This window comes from Corvus hawaiiensis, chromosome 2, assembly GCF_020740725.1.
Source record: "Corvus hawaiiensis isolate bCorHaw1 chromosome 2, bCorHaw1.pri.cur, whole genome shotgun sequence".
NCBI classification, from domain to species: domain Eukaryota; kingdom Metazoa; phylum Chordata; class Aves; order Passeriformes; family Corvidae; genus Corvus; species Corvus hawaiiensis.
The window spans coordinates 95016268-95037950 of NC_063214.1; the positions used below are offsets into that span (position 1 = coordinate 95016268).

General features: G+C 42.4%; 1 protein-coding gene across 3 annotated transcripts in view; it reads right to left on the reverse strand.

The window, feature by feature from the left end:
* The window catches only part of ST6GAL2 (ST6 beta-galactoside alpha-2,6-sialyltransferase 2), a 175445-nt gene that overhangs the window by 40378 nt on the left and 113384 nt on the right, over positions 1-21683 (reverse strand). Inside the window, exons 1-2 of one of the 3 annotated variants that reach the window (XM_048326723.1) lie at positions 6603-6684; positions 5777-5843 (exon numbers count right to left, since the gene is read on the reverse strand). The exons of 1 other annotated variant lie outside the window; for it this stretch is intronic. In XM_048326723.1, coding sequence (XP_048182680.1) covers positions 5777-5809 — 33 coding nt within the window. In that variant the 5' untranslated portion in view covers positions 5810-5843; positions 6603-6684. Of the gene's footprint in view, positions 1-5776; positions 5844-6602; positions 6740-21683 lie in introns of those variants that run through there. One more of the 3 variants, XM_048326743.1, reaches the window with a different exon arrangement.

The window sequence follows — 21683 nt, forward strand, 5'->3', positions numbered from 1 at the left end:
TAAGGCTTCTTGTCTATGCAGCTATAATGCAATTGCTGTGCTAGCACCACAACCTTTAGGGGGAAGAAAGTCACATAGTGTATACTGCTTTATTCAAAAAAATCCTACACTCCTTTTATTCTGAATGCTTTCTCCCTAACATCTCACAATATATTTAGCCCAAGCAGGCTTGGTTTTAAAAGCAGCTTCCTCCATACATAAAAACACGACCCAACTCAGGTATGTTTGCTAGCAGCTTTGTTTCCTACCACCCAAGCTCAGAGTCTCCTGTTGAAAGGAGCCTGCAGCTGGAACACAAACTAGGACTTGCTGGGGCCTAGACCCTGAGCCCACTTAAAGGTGATACAAAACCTTTCACTAGTTTTATGGGCCTGGATATTAGACCTGCGGTTCACTGAAGATACCAGAGGCCTTACAGACTGTATGATACGATATATTAATATTCCTTAGCACTAGAGAAGAATTTTGCAATCACTTTGAACGTTTCATTGGTATTTACAGTCTTTTGGGAAGGAAAGAGCACTTCTTTTCTTTGTGTGTTCGTCTCCTTCCCCTGATGATACTCCCCACAAAAGGCAGATGTTTTAAGACACTGGAAAAAAGAATCATAGACAAGCAGATTTGAAGCTTAAAGAATAAAAATCTCTAATTTTATCATAGGCATGCTGTTATAATGGGCATGCATGAGCTTGCATTCAAAGAAAACTCATTTGTTAAAATTAATCACTGACTTCTCAGCCAATTTGTCACTTAACTACTACCACGTCTGGACATGATTAGTTAGCTTCACTGGGAGACACATGGTGCCCTCTATAATGCTTCCACAGGATGAAATCCTAAACCCAGTGAAGCCTTTGAACATTTTGCAAGCAACTTATTCACACGGAGCCAGAACCTCATGGATGCTGCTGTAGGAGATGCCATGAAGATTTTTTGCCTTTTCTTTTATACCCCTGTTATACCTTTTTACAGCTTCTGTATTCTTCGTGCTTTTTGCCTGCATTCTTGGACTTCTTTGCTCAGCTAGGAGACTAAACATTTTAGAAGCTTTGTAGTTAGGGATCAGTGTGCCCCAGACCCCAAGGCCCTCTCCAGAACACATTCTGTAAACTAAGATAGAACCATCCAGGGGAAGGTTCCTTGGGGAGGGAGGCTCATTTAAGCCTCTCATTGGGGAATTTTTTATAGATATGGTAATTAGTAACACCTAGAATGTTATAGCAGATCTTTTGTGGGTGTGGGCATTGCAGTGGGCGTTTCAGTGCATTTGACCTAGACCTGTGCACCTAAGGATCCTTAAAATAAATACCAAGGTAAAATCCCTTTTCCCCTTCTAATCACGTTTGACTCTTGATTTTAAGACCAGGTAAAGACATCATAGGCTCTACTTTTTTCTGCTTTTAAAGATTAAGCCTTTCTAGGAGAGAAAGGCCAACAGCTTTGACAATAAACATGCTCTTTTCTCCACCAGCAGACAGAGCAATCACGGGTCCCCGGGCTGTGTTTGGAAACACTTAACTGGCAGGATCGGTTTGAGGCTAAGATGAGGCATGATGTATGAGGCTTCTGACAAGGGGGCTGGCTCTGCTCATCTAATTGCGGTTGCTGCTCCTATGATGTGGAAACCTGTCTATTAGAAACCACATTTCACAGGTGACTGAACAGCCATCAGATGGTAACAGCTTTCATTTGTTATTGACCTCCCTTCCCTGACGCACAGTAAGGGTGAATGGCCCGACATTCCATTGTCAGTCCAGAGCCAAACACCTCCTGCTTTGTATAGTGAATTATAAAACACCTACGTTTTTCAGACTGTGTTGAAACAGCACTCTTAACTAGCATTTTCTCATCTAGGCATTAGCCTCATGAGAGAATGGCAAATTCTTCACTACTCAATTATGCAAAGTTTGAAGGCATTTTGGACTATGATTGTAGAGTACATCACTACATTTTTATACACAGAAGGTATTTACTCAGAACATCATGGGCACACGCGACTTGGTATTTCACAGAGACAGGATCAGAGCCTTTGCTGAGAAACTGGTATGACAGTGACCAGACCAAAAGTAGTCCTTGTAGTGATGGACTAAAAGACGATTCCACTACCAAAATTAAATACAGAACTTAGCACAGTTACTTTAAACTGAGGATCCTATAAAGAGACCTCATCAAATTTTACACCCTTCAGACCTCTGGCTCCATCCATGACGTAACAGATTCAGAAAGTGACAGAACAAATCTCCCCATCTTGCTAAGCTCTCTCTGGTTGGCCACATATCTTCCAGCCAGACAAATACATATCACATGTGAAGAAGAAACTTTCCTTTCCAAAGTTAAAAGCTGTTTGGTTGTTACAGAGATTTTGTGTTCATACCTCAGATCACTTGCAGTCATTTCACAACCCCAGCTATGTAACACCCTACTCTCAGACAGCATTCCTACAATTTAATACAATAAACAGAGGACTGTCCAAAACCTGCGGTGAATCCTACTCTGATGACAACTGCAGAGCTATGCAATGAATAACATTTACCTTTCATTTACATTTAGATTTCTTAAGCACAAGCTTCCAGAAAGCACAGTGCGCTAACACACACACATCCAGCTGTACGGCTGCATCTCCAATGAAACATAACAGCAAGCCAGGCCACCACACCCCACAGCTAAACTCTGTTCCACTTCCCCAGTTCCTCCAAGCCTCTGTGGCCATCTTCAGCAGCATGGAAGAACTGGCCTCTCCAAAGTGACTGGTGTCAAAACAGGGCTTTGAAGATCTGTAGACCAACAAGGTCTGCCAGAGCATCTGTCAGGTGCAAGCACCCAAGGTCAAGGACCCTCATCAAGAACATTGGCAACAGCTCCCTGGTATTTAACTCTTCAAGCATTTATCCTTCTGGAAAGAGACAATCTCTGAAAAACTCATACAGCAAGCAGAATGATTTTGGCATGCTTTGCCCTCAAGGCCAACTACTGAAGTACTGTTTCTAGTCTATGTAAAATTTTCAGACCCATAAAAAGAAATCTGAATTTCTTTACAAGACTGTTTTTTTTTTAAAGTGTTACAGATCAAGAAAATCAGCTTTCTATGGTTGCACCTTAGAAAAGACTGGATCTAAAATACAAAATGTTCACAAACCCAATAACAAGTACCAGAGTTTTTACATTTTTCTCAGGTATAATATGGGAGGTGTGTTCAGCTTTTCACATGATCTTGCATTCTAAATATGTTGCCATGAGTTCTACGGGAGGAAGATGGCAGTTATTGTGAAATTAATATATGTAATTAAGCACATGAAGAAGAGTTTGCTGAATCTGAACCTGATATTGAAAGTCCTTTGTGGTGCAGATTTCATACCATGCCACTCCTTTTACATTTTTAACATCATTTTCAATACATACGTCACTGTAAGAAATACTCTTAACTTCAGTAACCATTTAAAAACGTCAAGAAAAAAAAATTATTACAGCTTTCCCATTTGTGTCATGGATTGATTGATACCTAAACATGAATTAGAAAATTTTAAGGAAGCTCAAAACACATTAACATATGAATGGCATGCAGAGCAATTGCTCTGAATTACTACCAGCAAAATCAAAACGCAACTGCTTTTAGTTATGCAAATTGAAAATGTAGTGTCAGGACTGCAAGTGAGAGCCTAAGAAGTGCAAAGTTCAGGGAAAAGCCATGTATGCAGCTGCTCCAAAAATAACCATAGTCAGATAAAAGTCTGAAAGCAATTATTTGGGGTGAATACTGTACACAGACCACTGCACTAAGCTTCTATAATTAAACAAGGCAAAAGTTCAGATGGCACCTAATAAGCCATTTATTACATTAATTATATTCAAGTGTGGCAGTCTAATGCTTGGTAATAACTAACAACAAGGGAAATAATTTAAAGAAAGTATCTGATGCTGAAAATTTCTCTCTTTTTCATTCATCAGTACCAGTGTTGCCAGCCAGCCTTTCTAACACACTTCAAACACATGAAAGGGATACTGCTTAGTGTCAGGAAAAGCTATTTAAGGGTTGTAAACCTTTAGGCTGAGGAAGCCAACAGCCTTACTCAACACAAATTATCTCTTCACTACAAAAGTAGCTGCAAAGTCAGATTTTCCATTCCTTGAAGCAAGTTCCTATGTCTTTGTTCCAAAGTTACAACGCCACAGGGGCAACCAATTTTTTTTTGTAGCAAAACCAGCATCTTAGCAGACCTTTGCAGATCAGCAGATTTCCCACTGACCCTATTCCCTGAATTTGCCTTTACACTGATCACGCAGCCTTTGTACACGTCTGTGATTTTAGTAGTATTTTCAGCAAATTCTTAACAAGATCATTAATATTAGAGAGGTATTTAATGTGTTTTGGCTTATTTTAATGCCATTAGTAGCTAAATACATGGAAAATGAGCCTATACCATATGCCCAAGTACTTCTCTGTAGACTGCTAGCCAGTTCCTTAGCAAATACAGAGAAGTTTCCAAATCACAATCTGAAAATTACTACAGAGAGATTTGCATACTATTTCTGATGAGCCAGTAGCATTCCAAGAACTCATGTAAAATCCAGCATGCCCCAATAGTATATGCAGTAAGCAGCACACACAGCATCAATTTACAAAGCAATTGTTAGGAAGCTACCACCAGGATGCTCTTCTATCTTATTTAACTAATCTGCAATAGAAAAAAAAAAAAAAAGCAAACCAAATTCTGTAGTATTACAGTTATTTTTAAATTTTCTTTTCTTGTTCTTAAATCAGGAAACAAAATCACCAGATTTTACTTATGCACAACTCTACGTTTTACCAAAGAGGGCACATAAAAATCATTTTACAGATTTCAAAGAATGAGAGAGAAGATGGACATACAACTTCATCCATGACACCTTTCCACTAGGACGTTTACATACGCAACCCTAGCATCTCTTTAAGCTCCCTTTAAAAAGTTTTTGTAACACCTTCCCTATTGTTTGGCCTTTATTTTCATTTCCTTGGTAGAAAACACATAACAGACCACAGATATAGAACTCTGTAACCTTGCAACAAACCTCTAACATTTTGTACATATCCTCCAACTCTGCATGTGCAGTGTGGACAATGCTGGGAAATCCTGTCCTCAGCCCAGCTGAGGTGGAGAACAGAAAAGAGCTCTCTGACTACAACACTAGGAGTTTTAGACATCCTAAACTCAATCAGAGGAGACTTCTGCCTACAAGTAGTTTGAAGTCTTCACTTACAAGTTCTCAAATCCAGCACTTCCACAGCAAATGGCAAGAGGAGCCCTGCCTCTTACAGCAGAAGTGTCCACAAAGTCGTCAGCTACAGAAATCAGTGCTGAGTGTCCTTGCGCTTGACTACACAGATAGGACCTCACCTCCAGACCCTTTATCACAGCTTCTCGTTCAGCAAATACAGCACATCTTTTCCCATAGCGCAGCAGTTGGTCTTATCAAGACACACACAAACCCAGTAGGTATCCATGGCAGGATTTCCCGTCAAACAGTATTTTAACCAGAAACTGCCCATGAAAAAATAATACCTCTAAACCACACTTCAGATTTACAAAAATAATAAAACCCCTTCAAAAAAAAAACAAAAAAAAAACAAAAAAAAATCAACAAAAAAACTGCAAGAGCTCCATCTCTAAATGGAAAAAATGTAGTAATTCTTTCCCCATATCCAACAGCCCCACACTATCAAAACCAGCTGAATTATTTTCACCTAAGTTTTTGAAACAAAAAAAAGATATGTACATACATATATATGTATTAAAATTACCTGGATGCAGACACCACGCCTGGAAAGTTTCATTGCAAAAGGATTAAAGTTCAGAAAGTTTGCAAGACTGAAAAAGGAAAATCAGATTAAAAAAATGTGCAAAACCCTAAACCTTGATGTTTACCGCTGCCTCCTGCCTTTCTCTTAACATTTCCCTCCTCATCTGAAATGACATGACTAAACGTTCCTCCAAGTTATCAACTAAATTACTTGAATGAGTAACCCAATCAATTTTTTCTAGTACCAAATGAAACACGTTGCCATAACAAAATAAACTAGAAATGGCAGTTGAGTATTAGAGACTATAACATTCCCGATAAATTATAAAAAGACACCACAGAAGCGATCTACACCGCTTAGTAGAGGTGAATTCGCCGAGACTTTCTTTTTTCCTTTGAGAATATCGATTTTTATATGCTACCACAGCTGCCTAACTATTGATAAGAGCAATCTGCAAAAGCAAATATAGAACTAACAGAACAGCCTTGAAAAGCAACCACAAAAAAAGGGTCTCATTTAAATTCCTGGAAAGCACTGCTTCTCTAAACGTATCTATTCAAGCTCTCTTGAACAGGAGAGCCCTTCTAAAACACACCCTGAACACTCCCCGCCCGAAAACCGTAAAGCCAAGAAGCCACTAAGCCATGCCACTGAGAACCCATATGGTTTCACCTACAGGGTTTTCCTTCCAGCAAACGCTGCACAGTAGAAATCCTCCCCTTCACCATCACCACCCACCCCCCAGGAAAAAAAAAACCAAAAAAACCAAAAAAAAAAAAAAATCAAGAAAGAGAAGTGCTCTCCGCCCAGGGTCGCCCCTACGTACCGCCGGGCGCTCAGGGCTCTCTGGGGGCCCTGCCCCCCGAGGTGCAGCAGCCGGGGCGGCGCGGGCGCTCCGCCTCGCCGCGTCCCACGCGGTGCCTCTCCCCCCGCATGGTGGTGGCCGCCGCACGCACAAAGCGCAGGGCGCGGGCAGCGGCCGGGGGCGGGCGGCACCCCGGCTCGGCCGGATCGCGGCGGCACGGGCGGCGGGCGGCTCGGCACCGGCACCGCCCCCGCCCCCGGGAGCCGCCGCCCGCCGGGGCCGCCCCCCGCATGCTGCCGAGGGCTCCCCGCGCCGCCGCCCGGCCCCTCCCGGGATGGGGGTGCTCCCGCCCCCGGTACCGCGCGGGCGGAGCCGGGCGCCACGGCGGGGGAGCGGGAGGCTGCGCTCGCTGGGGGGGCGGCGGGGGCCGGGGCCGGGGCCGGGCGGACATGCCGGGGTTGCCCCGGGGCCGTGCCGCGCCGCGCTGTCCCGGCTCATTGTTTGGGAAGGGCAGCGGCGGGAGGGGCGGGCGCTGCGGCGGGAGGGGGTCACCCCGGCGGCGGGGGTAGCGCCGCGCTTTCCTCCGCACGGGCAGGGGGCTGGGGACAGCGTTGCATCTTCCCCGCGTGGGGGGAGTGCGCGGGGCCGGCGGCAGCGGGGACGGGGGGATGCGCGGGGATGGGGCGCTGGCGCTGCGCCTTCCCCCGGCGTGGCGTGGCGTGCCGGGACCGCGCTGCACCTTCAGGGGTCTGTGCTGGAGAAGTTCAAAGAGGCAGGGACGGGTGGGAGGGGCGCAGGGGGGGCCCCGGCAGCCTTCTCGCCTTGTCTCTGTGCCCCCGGCCTGCCGAGCGCGGAGAGCGCCGGAGCGTTCCGGCACCGGGACCCCGCGGGGCCGGCCAGGGACGCGACGTCTCTCTGACCGGTCCGGCAAGTTGAAGGCATGGTCCTTTCCTCAGCCCTCCCCCGTGAGCCGGGGCGGTGGGACTCCCGCACTCACGCGGTGTGGAAGCGCCGCAGCCGGCTTTAGCTCTTTAAGATTAGGCTCCGTTAATTAAAGAAATATTTTAGGCTTAAAGGTCTCCTGAGAAGAAACACATTAACTCGCTAATAAAGCGGGTAGAAAAACAATGCGATACAGGGCTGTTGGATCAGCGATCACAAAGGAAAGGAGAGATCAGAGAGATGCTACCGGAGTGCGGTAAATGCGCCCTCCCGCCGCCGGACCCACACTGCACTGATCGCTCCGGTGGAACTTCCAGTGTCTGTCCAACGGCACAGGAAAAGGGAAATGTTTTCGGTGCAGTCGTTGCTGTGCTTTCTCAGCATGCTAGAAATACCTTAAGGCATGTTTTACTTTTGGTTCAAATTTAATAGCAGTTTACTTTGCAAATAGTCTAAGTCGTCACTTACGAATAATTAGGATAATGACAGATAACCTTTTTTTTGTGCTGAATCTATGCTCCAAGATAAGCATCTGTGTAAATGCATCTGAGACTGTAGCTTCTTTGTGCCCATATTTGTAAGGTGTAAGCTGATCGGAGCAGCACGCCTGCAAAAGGCACGCCTTCTAAGCTGCGAAACAAGTGTCGAAATAAAAGCCATTAGAACTAAAGGAAAAAAGGTGCCATTTCCTAAAGTGAGAGGTAGCATCACAAGGATGTGAAAGACAAAGCGCAATCAAGAATAGGTTAACAGGTTAAAAACTATGATTGATTGAAGTCATAACACTTAATGCCAAAAGCAAATAATGTTTCTAAATTCTAGATAAGTTCATCCATTTGCTTATTCCATTTTGAGGAATTTCATGGATTGCAAAGCAATTAATGAATAAAAAGAACATATTTTCCCCCAGTCTAGGGCATTCTGAAAAAAACCTTCAAACCTAATTTCTTCAAAAATATAAAAATCCTTGTTTATCAGTGTGATAGGAGAGGTTGTCTTACATACACAAAGACAACAAAAATTCTTTTGAGGGGCACTGTGATGTAGATATATCCACAAACTGGGGGGTTTTGGGAACACTGCTGCTTGAGGAATAGTCCTGTATAGCATTAATTCAATAATCTATATTTATAAAGATAGTTAGCAATTAAAGGATGGATATTTTCCTTTTTTTTTTTTTTTTTCCCCAGACTTGCTGCATCTGTCTATAAAATGATATTATATTGTATGCTGGCTCACAGAATAAACTATAAGCACGTGTTTCAAGAAATAAAGTGAAAGGTGGATACTGCTTACTCAAATTTTAAAAATTATATAATTAAAGTAGGAATCTAAATCTGTACAACTCTACAGACATAATCATCTGTTGCTATTTTAAAATGCACTGTTCTTTACTATGCTCATTTTAATACACTAGTAAAATAGAACTTCAATTTGGAATAGAATGTAAATGAATAGCATAAATTAGGTGAGTATTTCAGGGAAGCCGGTAGTGCCAAGATGCTCTATGTGGGAATCTGAGATAGTTTAAACATGGTATTAGGACTGCTTGTTGCCTGAAGACTCCCCTTTTTTTCAGCAAAGCACTTACAGAATGGGCAGTTGGATTGGTGACAAATAACACTGGATGAGCATAATTTTTATTGACTGCAGTGGGAGTCTCCCCTATGCATCTAAATGTAAAATTTATCTGCAGAAGGCAGGAGGAGTTATTCTGCAATCCAATAAGGTTTGCTTCAGCCTTTGACATTCTGCTTTTGGCTTAGACTCTCAACTCCAAAATGGAAGAACTCTGCATCCTGTGTATTTCCGATCATTGGCCTGATTCTGCCTTCAATTTCAGCAGAGTACTAAAGAACAGCTTCTCTGGAAGCCAGAAGGTGAATTGGGATAAAGTCTGTGAGATCAGCATCAGGTCCCCGTGATGTGGGAGCTGCCTGGGGAAGGATTTGAGATCAGAGGACAAAGTAATAGCTGGCAAGTCCAGAACGGTAAAGAATTTACTTTCACATGTTTACAGCTTGAAGAATTTGTCTTTTATATAAATTGATAGCAATAGGGTAAAGTTACACACAGTTGCTGTTGCTTTGTTATTGAGTTTGACGACTGGTATAGATGCATCTATCACTTTGGTTTGTTACTGTGTTAGAGCAGTGCATATAAATGAAGGGGATAAATAACCTAATTTACTATGAGCAAGAGTCACAGTATATTAAAAACAGTGACACAGAGAAAGCTTTTGCCTCTCCTGGAAAAAGTTTTATAACAGATCTTTGTAGTCATCATTTAAACTGGCAGGTACAGTACACAAAGATCCTTAAAACCCAGGCACAAGCTTATTTAACCTTTTCAAAATATATTCCTGGCTAGTATGGCTCCACTGATGGAAAAGGGAATTTTTCTATTGACTCTACCAAAACTCCGTTTCACCTGAGTAATTGCAATTTTATTTCAGAACTATTTTGGTTTTGAACAAATAACTGCTATTAATGTTACATGAATCAGTAAGCTCTGGGTGTCCACAGGTTGTGCATCTCCCACTTCTCATGGTTCCCTGAGGTATTTTTCTGTTATTACTCCCAAAGTGGACTTGTTAGGTGGGTTCCCACTGTCTTTCTGCAAACCCTCAAACAGCTTGGGGAAGTGTGCTTTCTCTCCTTGGGACAGGGAAGGAAGGAACATGCTTCAGACTGGTCCCTTTAGCACCTCATGAGGTGGGGAATCTTCTGGCTCTCCAGCAGTGCTGCCTTTGGGTAGGGCTCTTTTGGCCTGGCATTCCTGTCCTGTTGTACCCAGAGGGACCTGCGGTTATCACATGCCATGATTTTTGTTAGTGCAGACCTGCATTTTGTTTCTACTCGTCAAGCAGACTTTTAATAAGCTGAAGATACTGTTGTTGGCTTCTGCACACATCAGATGCATTTCAGTGTTGCAGTTGTTCAGTTACCGATGTGGATTTAGGATTGGAGCCTACAGACCTCAATTAAAAGCTCTCCCTTAGGAGAGAGAGTGGCCTGGTTTCTTTTTCTCATATCATCTCATGGCAGATGATTGGCAGAATTGCCTCCTCTCCAAGGCAAGCTGTTTCTCTGCCCTTCAGAAACGTCGTGACAAAATCCTCCCTGACTCAGTGGCGAGGTGGTTTAGTTTCAGATGTGTGTGCACATTTGGCTGTGCTCACGAGGCTTGCTACATCCTTGCTGATGGATACTAGTGTGTGTGCACAAAGTTTGTCCAAGGACTCTATTTGCTTGCAGGGAACTGACAGGGGAAAAAAGAAGGGAAGAGTGTTTGCCAGCATGGCATAGATCATGTCAGGAAGAATTCTGTGTGTATCCTGTTGCATGTGTGTCTGAAGAGCTAGCCTGGTTGCTGGCTAATGTTCATTGTGTCTTGGCAAGGTGCAGTAGGAAACAGAATGGAGTACGAATCTGAACCCAGAGTCTGCCACCAAGTGTCATCTACACCATCTCTGATGCAGCCCTGGGAGTAAAAGATATAATGGACACAATTTCTTTTTAGTTTTCTCTGGTCTTGAAGGAAAGTGCTAACATACTGCTGACCTGACCTGTATTAATAAGTAATTCTTATCCTTCAGTGCTGGCTCAGATGTGGAAACCAATAAGCAGAGTCAGAACCTATTCCTTGCTTTCCTCTCCCTCATATTTGTCTTAGGAAGTAAATATGGACTTCCAAGTCTATAGCATGAACTTTTAACACCACCAGGGTCACCTGTCCATTTACTCCCTTGTACATGCAAGTCACGTCTCTGACTTCTTCTCATCAAGAATTCAGTTTCATAAGAAACAGTAAAGAGCTGAAATGAAAAGACAAAGGTACCAGAGGTACCTTCAGCTTGGGATTTTTTGCCAGTTGTCACATTATTGCAGAAGTCATCCCCAAGCTGTGAAAAAGGGTGGACTTGAGCTGCGTTTGTAAAACAAGTGAGTAACAGGGTTGGAACTTCAATGTGAGCAGGGCTGGGAGCTCCCTGCTGTTCCCTCTGGTGCTCCATCCCACTGACCTCAGCAGTCATCCTCCAGCCAGTGTTTTCATGGCACTGCACAAGTGTTATAGGCAGAGTCACGTAGTTAAAGTTACAAATGTCATAAATCCCAGTTCTTCATGTTAACCAGATCACAAATCCTACACAAGCAAAAGACTAACCGCACCCTAAAGACATGGCCAGTAAAATGCTCCTAAAGGCTGGCTGGTTTGATGAACTTGAACAATGTTCTCATCCTCTTTTCTGCTGAAGCACTGGAACTTTCTGTCCATTTTCCCCTCTGTTATTTATTACTACTAGCAGCACCCATTGGGTACTATGTGCCTTGACTCCTTGTCAACTTCTAATGGAAGTTGAAGAAGCTGAAGTAATCTGTAGTGTTTGGGGAATTTTTATTAATAATCAGTCACTGCCAAACTTCACTGGAATTCAAACCCTGAATATTCTGTACAGGTAAATAAATATCTAGAGATAGATGAGTTTTGGAGCAAATTTTATACACAAAATTACATTGAATTAATCTCTGCCTGCACTCTGTGCGGTTGTGATGTATGGAGGCATTACTGATGAGCTGTAGTGAGCGGGCTCTTTGGGTGAAAAGGTTATAACTGAAATAAACGTGTGTTTATGCAGCAGGTTTTTGAAGGAAAAAAAGATGTACCTCATCTGCTGAATCATCAAGATGGGAGATAGGAGAAAAAAAATGGGCTTGGAATAACAGTTTTCTCAATGTACAGTGGAATACTTCCTTCCAAAGAAGAAATGCGTATTTGCCTGGATGGTATTATCAGTAGGGAGACAAATACATATTCACCTCCTGAAACCTTTGCAGGCAGAGAGGCTGTTGTGCCCAGAGCAGCACACGCTGGCCCAGAGGCAGCCCAGCCTGTGCAGAGCAAGGCCAGGGCAGCACATAAGGCCGGGAGTAATCCCTTCAGTCCAGGCAGTGCATGGCAGCGCAGCAAAGTGTGCACCTGCATGGAGGAGAAGGCCTCTCCTGTTCTGCCATCTCTTTCCCTTCTCTGAACTCCTGCTGAGCACTGTGGAGGTCTGATTTAGGACATTTGTACCTGAAGGGATCTAGGAGGTCCTTCCTTCTGTCCTGATCACCACAACCAGCCTTCATCTCCTTAAATTAAGGGTTTGTCAGATATAATCAAAAAGTCAGAAAGGAGTACCCTGATACCATTTGATCAGAAAGCATTCAAGAATTCATCCTTAGTGCCTGCTCCCACTGCAAGTGTCCCTCCTCGTGTTGTCCGGCCAACAGCATTTGCAGTTCCAGGGTCATGTGCAGTGTTCCTGCAGATGGGATTCATCGCCTCAGGTGGGATTGCGGCTTAGCAGAAGTCCCATATTCTGGTTTTGCCTGGTTAGGAACTGCCGAAGAAAGTTAGTTTTCTTACAGGAATGACTTTATGCTTTGAAAATGGGTCATCATTTTCTTCTTGATTTAAAATGCAAGGGAGCTTTCCCAGGAGTGACTTGGTTGCTGGTTATTCATTGCTCCAGAGCTGGTTATTGCTAGTACACTGTTTCATGTAACTTTGCATCTGGCCTGGGAAATGCTGCCTTGCTTTCTGCTGTACACAGCCTAAAAAACCCCCCTGGCATCATCTCTGCTGCAGGGGAGTGCAGATAGATCAGTGTAGCAAAGCTGCTCTCATCGTGCATATTTTCCAAATGCTTTAAGACAAGCAAAGAAATATGAACAGTGCTGTGGTTTAATGGTGGTTTGCATACATACAGGCTATGTATCATACTTTAAATATGCAGATACATTTTTTAAGACAGTTAAAACCACAACTGAAGTATGGGGAGGTTTAGCCAATTAGCGTCACAAAATGAGTCAGCACTTTTTAGCCTCCACTGTTAATAGGAAGAGTTGGCAAAACCTGTTCCTACCTTGCTTTGGTATTTTCAGTTCAGAACTTTACAGTGCAAACATTACCTGGTTTGTTTAAATAATAAAGGCAGGAGTTCTGACGTCAGTATGGGAAAAGGACTCTTAGGCTGATTGGTTGTGTGTTCCCCACCTTTTTGGAGACACAGACTATACCACAGAATTTTATCCTACTTTACAGGGCTCTTAAATGTGTTGCAGTTACTTTTGCAAAGATGTTAAATATGTTGCTGAAATTGGTTAAATAGAAGCTATTGTATGAAAAATGAGAAAGCAAATAGCAGCATATGAGAAAAGCTGTGTTTTGAAATGGTGTCACTTTCCTGCAAGGAATAGGCATTAAAAAGACAACTTTAATTAAAGTCTTTATCTTCCAGCATATTTGACAGTTTAAAGATAGTAAACAGTCACCTCGGGACAACAGTAAGCACTGTTTCCCATTTGGTGATAAAATTTAGTCTTTCCCTGAAAAAAATATTGCAGCCATTTTGTGCAGGGAAACCTTCTCCTCCTGTAGATATCACTGGATATAAACAGGAGGAGGATTGGCCTGTTGTCAGAAGCTAGGTAGCATTTGGGCACCTGTCACCATGGCTGTAAGATCATGTCCCTTTTTCTGATTCACTTGCCCATCTGACATTGCCTCAGTCCCTGTCTCACCCAGGTCTTTCTGCACAGAAGTGAAACTTACTGTTTCTGTTTTCTACGCTCTTGTTGAAGGAAATGGAAGCCTTACTCTCTCTCGAACCTCCCCTCCAAACCTGTCCCTTATATGTTCCAAAATTTTCTGCAGCTTTCTTGCTGTGCTGGTACAGCAAGTACCTTCTCAAATTTGCAGTTTGCTTGAAGACAGAAGTATCTCTGTTTATATCAAGAGGTGGGTCAAGTTGCTAAAATCATTCTGAAAAAGCTGGAGGTCGATGCTTGAGAAGCATTGTTTTATTTTTCCCGTTGTTTATAAGGAAACGGCTCAGATAGAGGCACTTATGGTTCCAGTGTATGGGCCCTCTTCCGTCTCCCAAACATTTATTTTAGCCACACAGAAAAGGTGACAGAGAGTTGGGAAAGGAAAATGAATGTTAGCCTTTGCTGGAAAATAGAATTTTGGTTTGAAAAAAAGAAAAGAAAATAAAAGGAAAATGTCAAGACTTTTTTCTTAATCGAAGTGAAACAGAAGCTTTTTGAATAGGTTCAAGGCAAAATATGCTTCCAGAAGAGCCAATCATCACTGTACTTCTCTGAGCTGTGGAAGATCTCAGGTGTATACTCTTACCCTTCCTCAAGGAACAGACACTTGAAACCCATATCCCTTTCACTTGGACAACTTGTGGCTTCTGGCTTGCCCCTAGTAAATGCTTCTCTTTCCCTCTGGATTTTGAACAAGAATCTTGAATTGCAAATGGAAATTTCATTGAAACTGATGTGTTTCTATTTTCATTAAATTGTAATTTCCTGGCAAAAATAACAGTTTGGAAAATTCTGGCAAGATTGGCTGACAGAGCACATATAGCTCTCAAAACAGAGGGGATGCTGAAGACAATTACTTAGGTCCAAACTCTGTTCTTGGCTTCAGACGCAAAATATAGGTGCAGCTGAGGGCACACACCCTTTGATTTGCCAGCGAAGTAAAGCATTTTTCCGAACAAGTGAATTGAATATTCTGTCCCTTTTAGTGCAGCGATAATTACACAACTCTGTTTATTCTCCAGGTTTTTTTCAGCTCATCCATCATTCACAGCTCAGATTTCTACAGTGATTTCACCAAGTTGGTTTGCTGTACGATGCAGAATGGAAGTCAAGTTAATTTTGCGCTCTACCCACCTCAGTCTGATTAACTCAAATTAAATTTTGTGCTAATAAGTCTGAGTGTGTCACCATAATTGGAAAGCCTTAAGTTCCTCTGACTGCAGGGAAAGTGCTGTTTTCCCCTTCACCATGAAAACATTTGAATTATAACATCTGGGAAATTTGCAACAAACAATGGTATCAATTTGAGGCCTCCATACAAAGTTTTTCTGTTTCTCATCAGGGACCATGAATACATATCTGTATCAGATTGCAGCTCTTGGAACATTTGGCCCATCTGCCCACCAGAGGAAAACTAAAGAAGCAGGGACACTCCTTCCAATAAGAGGAAACCACGGAGCATCTGTGTTCCTCCATTATGTGGAAATCCTCTTGGGCTAATAAGTGGCTGCTATATCTTAAATAACTGGACAATTACTTAAATCTGTGACCAAAGTCTGAACAGGTCAATTCAGTGGGAAGTCTAACTAAGGTTGCTATAATTCACTTGCAATTTGGAGAAAAAGGAAAAAAAACACAGAAATGAGAGCTGAAAGACTGGTGGGAAGGGGAAGGGGAAGGGGAAGGGGAAGGGGAAGGGGAAGGGGAAGGGAAGGGAAGGGAAGGGAAGGGAAGGGAAGGGAAGGGAAGGGAAGGGAAGGGAAGGGAAGGGAAGGGAAGGGAAGGGAAGGGAAGGGAAGGGAAGGGAAGGGAAGGGAAGGGAAGGGAAGGGAAGGGAAGGGAAGGGAAGGGAAGGGAAGGGAAGGGAAGGGAAGGGAAGGGAAGGGAAGGGAAGGGAAGGGAAGGGAAGGGGAAGGGAAGGGAAGGGAAGGGAAAGGGAAGGGAAGGGAAGGGAAAGGGAAGGGAAGGGAAGGGAAGGGAAGGGAAGGCTTTGATCTAAAGGTAAAGAAAACTTCAGCATGGTAAGGAAAGAGTATGGTGAATGTGAGTTTGAGTTTATAGTCCTATTCCATTTAGATCAATATCCTTCTTGTATTTGCTAAGGTAAAGAGCTACTGTTTTTCTTAACTCCAGAAAGATCTCTTGCTCCAATTATCATGTACTCCCAAAAGAAGAAAATCATAAACCCAAAGTAAAACTACAGCAGGTGGAGTTTGGGAAAAGGTAACTCTGTGTTCTGAGAAGTCCTGGTATCCATGAAGAAGACCAAGGAAATGTGCCCAAGTACCTGGTGCCAGAGATAATGCAGGAGCACACTGAGATTTCAATAATGTAGAAGCATGTAAATCCAGTTGAATTACAAATGGAGAAGTCTAGTGAATGTCAAACAGTATGGAAGTAGTTGTAAATATACCTGTATTATAATGGAACATCTACGCCTCCTGATGGGAATTCATGGGGGTGTATATCATCCATGGGCTATCTCCCATAGCAGCAGGAACATCATGATTGCACAGCAAGTTTATTAAGTATGAAACAAGCCAGCAAACCCTTTAAAAAGTGAAGTCCCTTACAGCATACCATCCTAATGAAGGGTTTGAGAGTCAGAAATGTCAACACTCACTGGAGAGCTGTTCAGCAGATATTCTGAAGTCAAGCCCTGCTCTCTAACCTTGGAATCAATGAGAATTTGCTATTATTTTCCACAGAGGTAGGATCAAATGCAGAGGCATGATGAAACACCTAACTGGAAGGACTGCGGCACCACTTCTGTGTCTCTATCGGATCTGAATTAAGTTTTAGTAATACAGAAAGGGCCTCTCCTATTTGTCCTCTATCTCTCTGACAAACAAATATAAAAAAAGCATTCACAAAGCAGAAAGAACAGATTGTACATGGATCTAACAACAACATGTTTTTGGTCTGACTGCCCCATAATATAGGAAAATCAGAGTACAAAATAACTACAAATAAGACAAGCTAGCCTACTTGTACGTCATTTCTATTGCAAAATGAAGCAATGGGGTCTGGGCTTGTGTAACAAATAGCCCTAAATTTCTTCCCTCCCTGCTGCCATGGGAGTTTAATTTCGCCAGGGAGTATTGTCTGTATGTGACATCATCTTGAAACAACAGCTTTAAATGTGGAGACAGGTAATATTATCCATTAATTATATTCCACATCTGTAAAGCATATACAGTGCACTGTGGATAAATAGCACAACCTTTGGCAGGGAATTTCCTGAATATCTGTAGCCAGATTTCTCATTTACAGTTTTCTCATGGTTTTGTACAATGGGAGCAGATTGGTCTCTAGCAGTGGATGGGGAAGGGTAGGATTTTAATGAGGTATAAGCATGAAACAAATGCAGGGGACTCCATCTCCCAGCACTATGCGTTGCCACCTACCTTAGCGGAAGTCAGATGTAAGACCTGGTGCTTGAACACATAACATACAACCAGTGGGCCAACACTCATGATGGCATCTTTTTTTTCTTCTTTTTTTTTTACACTAGGTTTGGGGAGTATTATTCTTTTAGCAAATAAAAAGCATGAACTGACATCCCAAGGATGGAGTTGCTATACCAGTAGCTGTGGATTGACATGTGTATGGTTGGTTGGGGTTTGGCTTAGGCACCTGCTGAGCCCTCGCTTTAAGTCTTATGTTTGGCTGCAATGGGACAAAGGCACAGAGAAATTTCTTCAAGAGCTAAAGATCTTACCCAAACCATGGGACACCCTTAAAGCATAGAGATTTCCTTCTGACACACAGGAGAAAGTAGGACCCCAAGCATGGTGCGATGTCCTCCTATTGCTCTTAGTAGTTGCTGTTATTCAGCAGGCTGCTACAAGCTGGTGGTGCTGTCTCAGAGCCAGCCAACCTGTGCCAAGTGTGGGCTCTCTCCCACATCCAGACTGGCTAGAGAGAAGGCTCCGAGTCATGCTGCTCTGCTCTTTTCCAAGTGCTCCTACTCTCTTACTCCTCACGCTCTTCATGCCAGAGGATGAGGCAAGGATAGACTTCAACCCACTTAGGCTGTGGTATGCTTTTGAGTGGTTTGTTTGGCCTCAATAGATAAGTCACAAATTTTCTTGTCATTGTGACTGGCTCTTGCTATATTATCAGCTTGAATGTTGCTGAGGGGTTTTTGAATCAGGGATGTGACTGGGCTTTTAACAGTCTGTGGCATATGGGAATATACATTAAGCCATTGAGAATATTTCATCACAAAGGAGCTTTGGAAAGATCACATCATATACACCTGGCAAGAAGCATCTCAAATAATTGAGTTGATGATAGTGGAACGAGTAAACTGTTTATGAGAGTGACACTGCATCCAGCACAGAGAGGACTAGCATTATAATTAATTAATGCTCATAGATATTTCCTTAGCACAGGTGCTATGGTTTTCTGTACTTCATCTTTGACAGGGGAATGCAGGAAGAGTGAAAGTGCTCTGTCATTTTTGTCATGTCTTCCCTCTTGTTAATGCCTCACACAATTGGTGGTTTCAAGGTCACTTTATTTACTGATGATTCTCTGTCACTCACAATATCACTTTTGTGCTAAAATGAATCAAAATATGTTTATTGTAACACCCTCTACTTTATCCCCATTCCCAACAGTGGTAAAATAACAATAATGTAGGTTCAATTAATATAAGAATAAAATTTGCTTAGACTGTGTATTTTAGAGCCCTCGTATTTAATGACAAACTACATTATTCAATAAAAATATTTATAGATTGTGTTTTTCAGATGGGTTAGCAATAGAGCCAGCATGGGTAACGTATGATGAGATTCCACAATCACATTTCTCCCACACACATATTGATGGAAACCCTCCCAGCCAAACACAATTGCATACATCTCTTTTTTCAATCTGTGCATAAGTTATTGCTGTAGAGGTGGAAGAGCTGCATACATAAACCTGCACTGCCCTACCTGCATTAACAGAGCCACAAGTCATTGCTTGGATGCATACATCTGAATTTTTATTATTTACATCATTTGATGAAGGTGGATTCCTGCCAGCATCCTGTTGAAATGCAATCATTAACAGCTCTGAGTGTTACCAAGACTTCTGAAAAATAAGGTGAAAATTTGGCAAGATAACTTGCAACCTCCAATATCTTAAGTCAAATACTCAACAATAGTAACACATCTTTCTACCAATTTTTTAGGGTTATCTTAAGCTGAAAGAACAGGATGAAAATATTTTTCTCTGATGATGCACTTGTTCCTTTCTTAGGTGTCTGGAACATGATGTAGATTTGTGTTATGTTGTATCCTGGCAGACTGAAGTTCTCAGGATTTTAGTACAGGAATGGCAGTTTTACACAACCTGAATGTTGGATCCATATGTGCTTGAGTATGCAGTGTGCTTGTGGACACACTTAACATGATGATTAGCAGCTCTGTCCTTTATAAAAAATCTCTGGCTGACAATTATGCAAGGTTTGAGAGCTGTGACTGCTTATGGACTTCTAGAAGCATTCTGGCATTTTGTGTGGGCTTTGCAGTGGCATTCATCATAGGCATAATCTCTGTCAGTGACACCTGGTCTCTTACTGACAAGGCGACATTAGTTCTGATGGGGTCTTCACTTTCCTTGACTTTCTTCTTCATTAAGGCAGCATCTTTGGTTTATTTGCTACCTATGTATTCTTTTGCATTGCTCTCATTTTGAAGACTGATTTTTCTTTTACTCTGGCAGCATAATTTCTTGTGACAGCCACCCACTGTGTTTGTGGGTTCTCATTCATTTGCCACAGACTTTTCCTTCATTTACAGGTATATAACCTCCACATAAGATGCAAACACTGACAGCTGTGTTTTGATTGGAAATGGATTTTATCAGCACTTTCATCATCCCAATAGTTTTAGCAGTACTTTTTGCTTAGTTTCAGTCAACCTGAATTCATTCTTACTGAATTTTTCTCATATATTACTTAGTATTGGATCAATTTCATCCCTATAAATAAACACAGAATCCTTCATTAGCAAACCTGTCATAAACCACTCTGTGGGTTCACTTGGATCTGGTTCCAAGTCATTAAATTCATGGCTTGCCAATACTGGATTAGCTTTTTGGAGAGAACAGTTTAGATATTCAGCTAGCATCTAGCCAAGCTCTATCCATGTTGCTCTCTGTTATTCCTACTCAGGTTAAACAGAAAATGTGTAGTTCCTTCTTTATTGTGACCTGCAGTGAAATGCAAGCCAAGCTTTATCTGTTGCTTGATGTCCTACTGCTTATCAGAAAAACTGCCTTTCTGTCCCTTAGCTACAGTAGGTGTGGGCTCCAGAATATTCTGTCCTCTCACCGAGTGTCCTGTCCTTTGGCTTATGTTAAGCCCTATCATATGCTGCAATGTACTGAGATTTGGAAATTAGGACTCTGTACAGTGGGAATTATGGCAGTGCAAAGTGCTCCAAAATGTGCTGGAAATTGTGTATAGGAGACCAGTGTTAGAATTATTTTCCTGGTTGCTTTACCGTATGTAGGTGTAGTAAAGAAGGGCAGTGAAGTCAAAACAGAGCAGTAACAATTACAGTATAACAAGAGAATATACTAAAACATTCTTTACCATTCTTGTGACAAAGAACTGTCTCAGCATCATTAATGAATTTTGCTTCTGGGGATATCCTGTAGGCATCAGCTGTGCCTTTAAAAAAAAATATCCAGTGAGAAAAACAGCACCTTTTCCTCCTGATCTGATCAGCTTCCAAGCATAACAGGTGAAAATAAGCACATTAGAAAGAGCTGAGCAGACCTCATGAAATGATTTACAATAGTGTCACGGGGTGACTCCCAATAAATTGAGCATAGGGTAATTGTTCATATCTGACTGTAAGCTTTCAGATGTAAACTAAAAAGGAAGAAACAAACAAAAGCATGGTATTCTTCTGGCCAATAATTGTAAGTTCAGCAGTGTTCAGCAGAACATTAGCATATTAATTACATGGTAATCTTGTAACAACAATGCAGTCATAATGTGTTGTTAGTTACTATTTTTGGGTAGCATTTTGATAGAGGCCTTCATGCTTTAGGAGCCAATGCCAAGATAATAATCTCACTGAAGGTTACTTAAGAAATTTTGAGAATGCTATTCCACACTTCCCTTGGCTTAAAAGCACCCTTGATCCTGATGTTATCCTTTTATTTTTTATTACTAATGCTGTAGTTTTAAATGAGTTTATCAATTGGTTTCTCATGAGCTTTTGAATGTGTCTGGGAGTGTCTCACAGATTGCAAAGCCCTACAGAAGTTCCCAGGAATGGCACTGTCCTGTGGCATGGCCCTTCCATATGTCCTGGAAGGCTCAGGTTGATGTCTGACACCTAAGCCATTGGGTACAGTTTCACCACTAGATGGGGGCATCGGTTATTTAGCCTTTGCTTTGAAGCGGTGCTCTCCCACCCTTGGGAAGTTATATTCCCTCTTGGCTCTTGTTTCAAACTTGCAGGAGGCCTGAACCTCCTCCCATTGCTGTGCAGCACATTCCAGAAACACTGGCTAACACTGGGTCCTAGAGAACATCCCTCTCAGCTGATGCCCTACA